Source organism: Nannobrachium achirus (genome assembly GCF_963921795.1).
Source record: "Nannobrachium achirus genome assembly, chromosome: 7".
Lineage (NCBI taxonomy): Eukaryota > Metazoa > Chordata > Actinopteri > Myctophiformes > Myctophidae > Nannobrachium > Nannobrachium achirus.
This window is the reverse complement of record NC_137816.1, coordinates 46936854-46948548: the sequence shown is the minus strand read 5'-3', so window position 1 is coordinate 46948548 and position 11695 is coordinate 46936854. Positions and strand designations below refer to the sequence as shown.

General features: G+C 40.8%; 1 protein-coding gene across 2 annotated transcripts; it reads left to right on the top strand.

Annotated features, from left to right (window-relative positions):
* Positions 1–100: 100 nt before the first annotated feature.
* Positions 101–8947, top strand: bloc1s6 (biogenesis of lysosomal organelles complex-1, subunit 6, pallidin). Of its 2 annotated transcripts, XM_080729250.1 has the most exons (6): positions 101–129; positions 1011–1108; positions 1588–1750; positions 5697–5784; positions 6489–6575; positions 7473–8947. In XM_080729250.1, the coding sequence occupies exons 2-6, from the start codon at positions 1045–1047 to the stop codon at positions 7590–7592; spliced, it is 522 nt and encodes a 173-aa protein (XP_080585376.1). In that variant the 5' UTR covers positions 101–129; positions 1011–1044; the 3' UTR covers positions 7593–8947. The 2 variants fall into 2 exon arrangements, with proteins under 2 accessions (XP_080585376.1, XP_080585375.1); XM_080729249.1 differs by lacking the exon at positions 101–129 and having other exon boundaries at positions 971–1108.
* Positions 8948–11695: the final 2748 nt, after the last annotated feature.

The following is an 11695-nucleotide window of genomic DNA, read 5'->3' as shown; positions in this document are numbered from 1 at the left end:
ATGACGCAGTTGACGAATCCTTGTAATGTTTCTCGTGTGTTTCATGGCAAGCAGTCACATGACTGACGCCACGCGTCACATGATATGTTTCTTTTTTCCCCCTAGACGCAGCAAATATCATATTATCAGGTAAATTCATCTACACTCTATGCTCTACAGACACCTACATGTGTTCATAACAATATAGAGACCTCTGCCGGACAACCAGAGCTAACCTAAACTTACCCTCACTGAAGGTATAAAGCTTTAATCGAAACATTTGCTACTGTGTTTCTATTTTCTCTCATGAGGAAGCTGGCTGCTATAACACAACAACAACACGGTTGAAAATGTCGACTTCATTCTAATGCTTTACTCATATTGTTTTGATAAGAAGAATTGATTGATTGATTGATTGATTGATTGATTGATTGATTCATTCATTCATTCATTCATTCATTCATTCATTCATTTAGTGATTTATTTAAGTTCACATAGGAAAAGCACAGGATAGTACAGTTCAGATACAAGAAATCACAATGGCTTTTACACTCACTGGGGTCCTTTTGTATTCAATTCGAAGATTAGAAGTTTGCATAGGAAAAGGTACAGGACAAGGATACCCTCCCGTGACACTTATTTGTAAATATATTTTATTTTGCATTGTTGTTTTTTGTTCTATCTGTCTGCTATTCATTGTTATATCAGTTAAATAGCTGGATCTCCTTGGAAATAAGCTGCAAGACTTACCTGAGTTTCCTTTTATGTTGATCTTTTACCTTGTACTGTCATGAAACTGTACCTTTCCCGATGCAAACTTCTAATAAATACTTAAATCATCAATCAAAGACCACAAGAAAGCTCAGTGGCTTGTTTAAATCGGGGTCCATATTACTCATACAACATTAAATGACAGACAAATAAAACACAGTACTATGCAAAAAAATAAAACGCTGATCAACATTTTCCATCACAGTGTTGATGCAGAGAGAGAGAGAGGACGTTGTCTGATCATTGGTTCCTCGTTCCAGGCGATACAAGCAGTCTGGGTAAATTGCTTCACCCATGGAGGTAGAAGGACGTGGCGATGAGGGTCCATCACCACAGAGTGATCCTCCACAAGATACAGGTGTTTGCTTTGACTAATAATAAACCACAACACACTTTTCTGAGCTGAGAGCACAACTTAATTCATGCTATGAAATCACTCCTAGACACGTGTAGATGCTTAGGTCACTAGAAATGCATGGATAATGTGGATTTTAAAGTATGATTGTTATCTGTTTTTGTCTGTCAATTAATAGCCTTGGATCAAGACGATCATAGATGCATTTTATTTAGTCTGATATATATTTCATATATACAAAAGTAAAAGTTGGATGAAATACATCTATGAAAGATTATATCTCCACGCTGGCCTGGGAATGCCTCTGTATAATTCCGGAGGGAGTGGAGGAAGTTGATCAGGATAGGGAACTGTTACTCCCGTGACTCGATTCCGGATAAGCGGTTGAAGACTGCTTGATCCAAGGCTAGTCAATTTACAGACTAGAGTGAGGTTTAGTGAAGCAGTAGCCTATATTTTGTTCGTCTTTTTATCACCAACAGATCTCAGGCTGACCCTCCCAGAATCACTGTCTACTGAGGATTCAGGGCCTGTGGAGGAAGTGGTAGTTGTGGATAAGGACGCAGTAATGAAGCTCACAGAGGGAGTCCTCTCCCACTACCTACCTGACCTACAGAATTCAAAACAGGTCCTCCAAGAGCTGACGTAAGTAATCCCAGGGATGCCAAGCACGATATTGCATTTGTTAAAGTGGCACTGTCCAGCACAGGCATGTCAACATCTGCCATTGTTGTACGTATGGCATGAATAGACCTTTTACTTACCAGCAGCACTCATCCATTTAAATTTATGTCATGTGCTACAAATGTCCCTGCTAATAAGAAGAACTCAATGATATCTATGTCTTAAAATGATCCAACCAATGACCGATCTTTGTCAGATGCAAAATCCAGATTTTGGAGATTCGTAGACCAATTTTTGACAAATCTTTGATAAATAAGCAAACAAGTAGGCTAAATATAAAATAAACACACAAACTGAACCCTTTATTTATTTAACCAATTCAGCCCTATTCAAAACATGTTTTGTGATTTTGTAGATGTTTTATAAACATTTTGATAATTTGGGAACTTTTCAAAATACAGACACAGAAAGCTGTTCAAAATTGGAACACATCAGCTGCTGCTGCATAATTGTTACCGTCCGATGTCATCCAAATAGTCAAATAATGGCTGATATATTGGCCTGGCAGGCCATGGAAGTTGAGCTGAATATGTCGGATACAAACGTTTAACTTTTTAACGATTCCTGCCCTGAGTGCCCTCCCCCGTGCCTGGAGGTTCAAATCCATTGTTGTGCATCCGGCTTTGTCACATTTCACAAACACAATTGGCCCATGTTTGGGGGGGAAGCCGGGCGGGGAGGGTGATACTCCTTCGGGCTGGGGCGGCACCTGTGACCGGGCGGAGGACGGTGAGGGAGGAGCTGTGACAACACAGAAATGTGTGTAGTGAGTAATTAATTGGCATGATGACTAAATTGGGGAGAAATATGGGGTGACAATACTCTAAATTAAATTATATATAAAGAAAGAAACAGAAATACATTTTGTGAAAGATGCGTTAAAAAAACTCTTGATAATGTTCCTCCTTTTAGCTTGGTTGCTCTTGATTTCATGACTCAAGCACAAAGCTCTAATAGAAAATAGCCTCTCTATCTATGGCCTCTGATGAGGAATTTAATTTCAGTCAGCCTGTCTGTCTGTCTGTCTGTCTGTCTGTCTGTCTGTCTGTCTGTCTGTCTGTCTGTCTGTCTGTCTGTCTGTCTGTCTGCCCTCCCACCACTTGGTTCCCAAACAACAAAAACTAGTAGTCGGGGACCCAGTCCCCAAAATGGGAGGGGACCTGTGATTTTCTGCCGTACTTTTTATTTCTGTTTTATCTATTAGTTTGGTCATTAAGGTCCACAGAATGACAGGCCTGCTCTGCCAGAAACATTGCGAAAAAAAGTTATGGCCATTTGTATATTCACTGTCCCATCGACTCCAATACACTGTGACTACACAGGAAAAGAAAAATATTTAAAAAAGAAAAAAAATCTGCTTTAAGTAGCACGTGAGGGGTCAAACTGGGGTGTTTTCATGATTCTGAATCCATTGCAAGCATTTGTTTTGCATGAAAAACATTCCTTGGTCTACATTTCGACCCCAGAAAATGGTGAAAGTTGATGAGTCATCAAAAAAGGTTTAAAAAAGGTGATGATTCATCACTTTTCACCATTTTCTGGGTCTAAATTGTTGCCCAAGGAATGTTTTTCATGCAAAACAAATGCTTGCAATGGATTTTTTAAACTTTTTTTTGATGACTCATCACTTTTCACCATTTTCTCGGGTCGAAATGTAGCCCACGGAATGTTTTTCATGCAAAACAAATGCTTGCAATGGATTCAGAATCATGAAGAACCCCTAGTTTGACCCCTCACATGCTACTTAAAGTAGATTTTGTTATTTTTTAAATATTTTTCTTTTCCTGTGTAGTCACAGTGTATTGGAGTCAATGGGACAGTGAATATACAAATGGCCATAACTTTTCGCGATGTTTCCGGCAGAGCAGGCCTCTCATTCTGTGGACCTTAATGACCAACCTAATAGATAAAACTGAAATAAAAAGTACGGCAGAAAATCACAGGTACCCCTCTTTTCTTTGAGCTTTTGGCCATGTGGGTCCTCGACTATAGGGACTATAGGTGGCCCCATGGCCGTTCCTCTAGCACCACCATTAGTCCATAGATTTCAATTGCACAGCAGATGAATGAAACTTGCTGAGCACACTTGCTGTGTGTGTGCATGGTGGATGAACCCTAACCAGAAACCCCATGACTTTGCCTTTAGCACCACCCTCAGGACAAAATGTAAATGTTTCACTCAAGCTATCTCATCATCCAGTTATTAGGATGAACCATTTGATTTGATTTAGCATAATTATAAAGGAGTGCCAGAAGAAGCCCAAAGGGCTTATACAAGGCCACTACCCAAGTGCCCCATGATTGCAGGACATGATTAGGACATGATTGCAAAAATGAATAAGCCAATGTGGTTGGCATGCATGATTATAATGTGAGTACAAAAGACATGATTAAGTTGCACTTGCAAATTGCAAATTTGCCAGCATAGTTGACATGCATGATTAAACCTGATTACAAATTACATGATTACTAATGACAATTAGCCAACGTGTTTGACATGCTGTACATGTACATATACAGGACAACAGAGCCATACTTTATAATGAGTAAACGGGAGATAGACAAGAAACAAAACAATGAAAGAAATAGTATGAGTCTGTGAATATACAATACTAGACCTTACCCGTTCGAAGATATGTGCTCCAAAATATGTGCAGAGTGTGGGTTGTGGGGAAAGTTACTGTAACTGGTGCGTGCGTGAGAATATGTGGGAGCATATGTGGGAGCATCATAATGTAAGGCATAATGTATGCGCTTGCTCCACATAGTTTTTTCATACCCGTTGGAAGATGAGAGAGAGAGAGAGAGAGAAATGGTAAAATGGTAAATGGTGCATTTATATAGCGCTTTTAATCCAAAGCGCTTTACATAGATTGTGCATTACATTCACCCATTCACACACACATTCATACACCGGTGGCGGAGGAAGCCATGCAAGGCACCAACCTACTCACCGGAGGCAATTAGGGGTTCAGAGTCTTGCCCAAGGACCCTTCGACATTAACTCAGGGGGAGCCCGGATTCGAACTGGGAACCCTTCGGGATTTATACCCTTCGTGCTCTAATACCAGTTTCTCTACCCCTGAGCTATGCCGCCCCACAGAGAGAGAGAGAGAGAGAGTTTCATACCCGTTGGAAGATGAGAGAGAGAGAGAGAGAGAGAGAGAGAGAGAGAGAGAGAGAGAGAGAGAGAGAGAGAGTTTCATACCCGTTGGAAGATGAGAGAGAGAGAGAGAGAGAGAGAGAGAGAGAGAGCACATTCTAACTGTGAGAGAGAGGGGTGTGTGTGGGGCTACAGATCCCATGGCCTGGAGGAACGGACCGTAACCCTGACAACAGACTAAGAAAACGCTAAATAAACAGCTTTAATTTGGGAGAAATGAAATTCGGGCTTCGTCAGCGTTGGTATAATGCTAATGGCCAATACCATGTGAACTTTGGGATCAGTTGCTGAAGCGAGTGAATAGATAAACGTAGATAAGCGTGAGCGTTAGAGCGTTAGAGCGTGAGTGTGTGAGTGAGTGAGTGAGTGAGTGAGTTGTTTGGTGCTTTATTAGATAGATGTATCGCCCCAATCCCCCACCCACCCAATTCTGCCACTAATTACACACACACACACACACACACACACACACACACACACACACACACACACACACACACACACACACACACACACACACACACAGTAGAAGCTATGGGGGGGCTTTAAAACAATATTCTTAGCACTTTGTTAAGATAATTTTGGCAGTTTATTCAGAAAAACGGAAGTGTGGTTAGTTAGTGCACTTACTGGCTCTGTCACACCAGGCACTCCCTAATATACATTTTGAAGAAGTATATTGTTGTTTTAAAAGTAAATTTTCATCACTGTACTTCTGCTCTCAATGTTGTTTCTCATAAACAGGCAAAACCAAGTGATAGTCCTTGACACTCTGGAACAGGAAGTAACCAAGTTCAGAGAGTGTAATGCCATGTTGGACCTCAACTCACTGGTATATTAAATCATTATATGTAATATAAACAATATAATTATTATAAGTAATTATGATTATTACTAAATATTCATAATGAAATGTCAAAGTACAGCATATTTAACCCATTTAGGCCTGAACGCAAATCTGTGTCACTTTAGATTTGAATCACTTTAACCATATTTTATGCTTTCACTATTTAAAAATAGCCGATATACAAGCGAGCTTGTAGATCTGCTATTTTCTTTTTAAATCGTGAACATTTGTGCAAGTCTTTGAATATGTTTGACCCGATTCTATAAATGTCTTCTAAATCAGTGGTTCTCAAACTTTTTCATGTCAAGGACCCCCAAAATGACATGCATGTGGCCGAGGACCCCTTGATCTCAAAATATGTTGTTCCAGGGACCCCCCCCCCCCCCCCCCCCCCCAGAATCAAATATTTGAGTTACAAATGTTGGCTTTTAAAAATATATATTCAAAGACTTGCAAAAGAAAATCACAATTTTTCAAAAATAGCAGTTCTAGATCTGCTATTTTTGAATAGTTAAAGCATTAAATAATTCTAGGCCTACTATATAATTATTATAAGTAATTATAATTATTACTAAATATTCATAATGAAATGTCAAAGTACAACAAATTTAAAATGGCATGGATTTGCTTCATTTTTACTTCTTTGTTAATCATCAGGAATCATTAGTAATACAGTGTGATGATGTTAGTTTACAGAGGCAAAGGTTTACCACAACAAGCTGGTGAACATACGCAAAGAGATGCTGATGCTCCACGAGAAGACGACAAAGTTAAAGGTATCACTTTCTTTTACATAATAATAATAATAATAACTTTTAACTTATTTGAATAGCACTTTTCTTAACACATATTCCGGACATTTAAGAATTTTACTATGACACTATGGAACATTAGGAGTCCACTAGTACTAGGTTCTCAAATATTTAATTTGCAAGGACCCCCATAACACTGAGTGTTAGAGACCTGTTATGGTCATTTAGGGCTATCTCTTTATGTGTTTCTGGTTATATTATTGTCTTCTCATTATGTATGTCCGTTGCAAAAATTGCATTTTGACAAGCGTTTACATTGCCTAAGCAAGTGCCTCTGGGAAAGAGGGAGTACTGCCTCTGATTGGTCTACCGAACTTCAGTTTCTGTGACACACGCAGAGGAATTCCTTAAAAATTGCCTATTCTTTTTTCACCAATGCCACAGAGCCAGAGAAGGCGTTTACCTTTTAGGGTTGGAACATTTCACATTACGATTATTGTGACAAAAGAAATCCCGATTTACGATATTATCGCGATAATCAAAATTATCCTGGGGCGGAACATTTGCCAAAAAATAGCAGATCTACAAGCGATGTGATGCATTGTGAGCTTGTAGGTCAGCTATTTTTTGGCAAAGACATTTGATAGAGAGTGAAAAAAAGACGTTATCAAGTACATATATTATAAGTACCTTTTTATAGAGGGTTTAATTAAGTGTTACCACATATGCAGCTCGGCAAAAAAAAGGTGAATTGATACCAGTGCATGACGGAGGACTATATCACAAAGAATTAAATCTCCACGATACGATTAGCATTTGTCATTATCATGACAAACGATAATATCGCTTATCGTCCCACCCCTACTACCTTTCTATGTCTATGGATTTGTGTTCTGAGTGCGACGGTTGTTTGTGTGGTAGAAAAGGGCTCTGAAGCTGCAGCAACAGAAGCAGAAGGAGGCGTTGGAGAAAGAGCAGCAACGTGAGAAGGAGCTGGAAAGAGAGCGGCAGCTCATCGCCAAACCTGCCAAAAGAACGTAGGATCACCAGCCAACACTACTCTCTATAAACTCTGTCATTTGCCAAGAACAAACCACAAAACCAAAGACATGAACTGAAGCATAACATCCTGGTTTATCCCTGCTGTGCTGTCCACCTTTGGACGACATCATATACGTTAAAATAGACGCATCTGAGAATGGCAGAATTTACTCGAGAGACTCAGTCGTCGGATAACGGCCAACAGAGTGGAATCAATGTATTGACTGTGTTTTTTTTGTCAAAGGTGAAGAAAGGTCATTACGTCTTGGTGCTGGACCTCAGGGTCCTGGTCCTGGCTACAGTACATGCTCCATTAACAGCTGAATGTTTTTAGATCAGTGTATTGTTTTAGAGGCAGATACTTCTACATCTACAGTATACAGAAAGTTGTTGACTTTCTGCCTGGTGTTTGACTTTATGTTAATGCGTGACGGTATAATGATAGCGTACCATTCATTCGTTTTACCAAGGCCAGAGATTCATTGTTGGCATCATTACTGGTCAAAATCAACTATCCATGGAGTAAAGCGACTTCTTTTTCATTTTTTAAAGCAGAATCTCTCAATTTATAATGAAGACAACATGATGTCCTCCTGCCTTGGAGGTGTAACGCTCTATACTCCTGTCCCATACATATCGTTCCCTAAAAAAAATAGCTTGAAATGAAACAATTAAAAAGCCTGAGACTTTCCTTTTGCTTTGCTTTTATCTTAATCAAGTGTGCAATACAATTTAGTCCACTAGATGTCAGCAAAGCACTTTTAGAGCAGTGGCTTGCGTGTCCTGCTCTGTAGTCTGTACTAGGCTACATTAAATCTGTGCTTTTCCTCCAGTGCAGGCCACTTCTGCTCACAAATACATGTTTGGGTTGATAAATCATACACAGATAGTTTGTCTTTATACAGATATTTGAGAGATCTGAAGGAATGCCAGTGGCAGTTCAGTTAGTTTACAGAAAAGGACATTACATTCCTCCCCTTACCAGAGGGCTCTTATGTGTCTCTCCCACCTCCTACGGTTCACATAAAACTCTAATTTTACTCTCACTACTACTGCAGGAAACATCCAAAACCACCATCCAGTACTCCACCCCGCACCCACCTCTCTTTGAAACGGAAACAACACTGGCACCACAATGCGGCTGAGGAAAGGTCTTCTAGAGCCAAGGCCCAGGATGTACTTTGCTAATACGACAAATTACTACTCAGCAAATTATTGGTGTAGTTCTTTTTTATTTGTTAATTTATTTGATTTTGAAGGGAGGGATCAAAACAAGTAAGACTGTTATGCAACACGTTTTGTCTCAAATGACAGAAAACTGGGCCAGTGGGTTCGATGAAAATGCGTACCCTTGATTCCACATCGTTAGGGGGGAATGGGGGGGGTTAAGTGATGAGGGGGCCAGAGTGTAGCGGTGGTTTCCGAGGCTGGGCTGTGCTCCTCTCTCAGTCCCTTGCTTTGGTTTTGACTTGTCTCCTCTTTTAGAAACTTGGCCGTCGGGGGAAAAAACAAACCCCACCTCGCCGTGGCCACAAGCGAGTCACAGACGTGCAGCAGCAGATGGTGTTGTAGCGGCCAGCCTTCCTGTCTAAGTAAACAGTGATTCAGACGGGTGAGGAGTGGGAGGCTGTGGCCCGCATCAAGCCTCTCCCAGACCTACCAAAACAGGATATGGTCCTACGGCCCACACTAGTAATCGTTGCATCATGTTATTATTTCACTCGGGTTTTGCCATTTGGTTGACATGGTAGTATTCCATGCACATCGTTTACCATGTGAAGTGACTAGTGCTCTGGAAAACACATGCCCTTGCGGTGGTTTGAACCCAAGGGAGACTCTATGAGGTTACTTTTCCTTGACCAACGAACTCTTATATAACGTAATTCAGGACCGATTGGCACGGAGAACATTGGCAATTAGGCTTCTATGACTCAACAACTGGTGCAGAATATGGTTTTGAACGTAATAATCCAGCATGTAACCAAAATGTTAGCTTTGCGAACTCTCAGTCATAGAATTTGACTCTGCTGCGAAATGGCAGAGAGAAGTGTGAAGGTAAACGGTCCAGTGTCGTCTCCGAGATAAACAATGTCTTGTTGTCTCTCAAGTGCGGTATGATTTCTTCCCGAGGCCAATTCTGTGCTTCCAGCGTAAACACAGACAGTCTTGGTGTACCACAGTCAGTGAAAGACGTCTAGTGCCAACCCAAGGTGCTGGCTCAACCTTGTTCAGCTCACTGCCTTCATGGCCTAAAGTGGGTCAAGCATTTTCAAAACAAGGTCTCACAAAAAAGAAGCATGTTAGAAAACAAAAGATTTATAGAGTCAGTGCTTGGTTTCAGTGGGCTGCAGTAAATAAGTAAATATAGACATGAGTTTTATAACTGGCAAAGAGGCTTTGAAGAGCAGCATAATTGTGGTGAAGTGAAAGGATGATTTGATTAAACAAATGTGCCCTGTCCCTGTTATTTTCCTCTGCAGGGCTGGGTAACAAGGAAAGGAGGAGAAAAGATGACTGAGTGAGCGTAGCAAAGCTGTGAAAAGGGCAAAATGTTGGTACTTAGAGACAGATGTAGTCAGACATTTACGCATCCACAGTACCCTCCGATGCCAGTGAGTGGTTAGTGGCGTGTTTATATTGTGTGTATGTGTGCATGCGCCCACACACTGTCTGAGCTGGGTGCAGTGAAGGTGCGACAGTCTCCAAACCGTACAGTATGGAGTTAAAGGTCTAGGATTTATAGTGTTGTTTACATGCACTATTTGGCTTAACCACAGCAGACTGTCTGTCGTTTGCCCTGCTCTCTCCATCCGCTGTGGAGAGGTGTGGAGAGAGAGAAATGGCAAGTGCAGACAGATACCACGCACACACACACACACACACACACACACACACACACACACACACACACACACACACACACACGCACGCGCGCGCGCGCACGCACACACAGAAACTCACACACGCATACACAATCCAGAAAGATGCAGCCTTATAACTCCTGGTTTGGTGGTTGGTGGTTTAGATAACTGCAGGGTTCAGAAGTGCGACCTGGCTCTCTGCATGTCTGAAGACGACAGCACCATCACCTCAATTCTATGTGTGTGTGTTTACTTTTAGCCTTTATATGCTCCCATCAAGTAGAAGTCGGACCAAGCCGGCACATGTCAATTTTTTAAGCTCACTTGATTTACTCCACTTTTTAACATTTGTATAACTCATTTGCTACAGGTATTAGTTGGGCCATAGCTTAAAAACAGATTTTTAACGTACAAAGTATGAATTTGATTTAAACCAAGAAAGACTGAAAGTTTATGGTGACTCTATACATAACCGTGTATCTACGGTACAGTATATGCATCAGTGAGGCACTGGAACTTTCTTTCTCTCTTTCTTTTTTGGCAGGAGGGCTGGTAACTCACGGTTACATAACTGCTTATCTCGCACATTCATGTCTAGGTTGACTGAACATGGCAGGCTTGCACACTTTTGAGAACAAGGGGGACAGTAAAAGGAGCGAGCTTGCATAGGTAATGCATTTCATTTATTAACGGATGTTGTAGCCTAAATGGTGTGAGGGGTGTCTTGTATTGTACGCATGACTATTTTTATGCATGGTTCGAAGTTGAGAAGCAGGAAGTGACGAGAGGCTTTGTGTATAGTAAGTAAACATAGCCTTGACTGTACAGGGTAAACATTTTGTAGATCTTTAGAACAACCAAAGAGTTTTTGTTCCCAAAATAGTGGTATGCCATTGAAGAAATTGACAACTAATTAAAGAAAGTTCACAACATATTTTGTCTTCTCATTTGCTTTTTGTGGATCCTGTAAGCCTACATGCCTTGAAATATTGTAAGATCTGCAAGCAAATAATGTCATTATGATCAGTGGTGACAATTCCAATAGCTATATAATGATGCTGGTCTTGAGAAACTAAAATAGCTTAGGAAATTCCCAGGTTGCATCACCTTTTATTTTATATACAGTATATTTTTGGGGGCTTTTTGGGCTTTATTTATAGGCTACAGTAGAGACGGTCAGGAAACGGGGAGAGAGAGATGGGGAGAGACACGCAGCAAAGATGGTCGGGTACGGGACTCGAA

What these genes read in the sequence shown, in the direction of transcription:
- bloc1s6 (XM_080729250.1), top strand. Translation starts at nt 1,045, where the DNA reads ATGGAGGTAGAAGGACGTGGCGATGAGGGTCCATCACCACAGAGTGAT. An exon ending in CAGGTCCTCCAAGAGCTGAC is followed by an intron (nt 1,751 to 5,696) that starts GTAAGTAATCCC and finishes TCTCATAAACAG; the next exon opens with GCAAAACCAAGTGATAGTCC. An exon ending in TGTTGGACCTCAACTCACTG is followed by an intron (nt 5,785 to 6,488) that starts GTATATTAAATC and finishes TGATGATGTTAG; the next exon opens with TTTACAGAGGCAAAGGTTTA.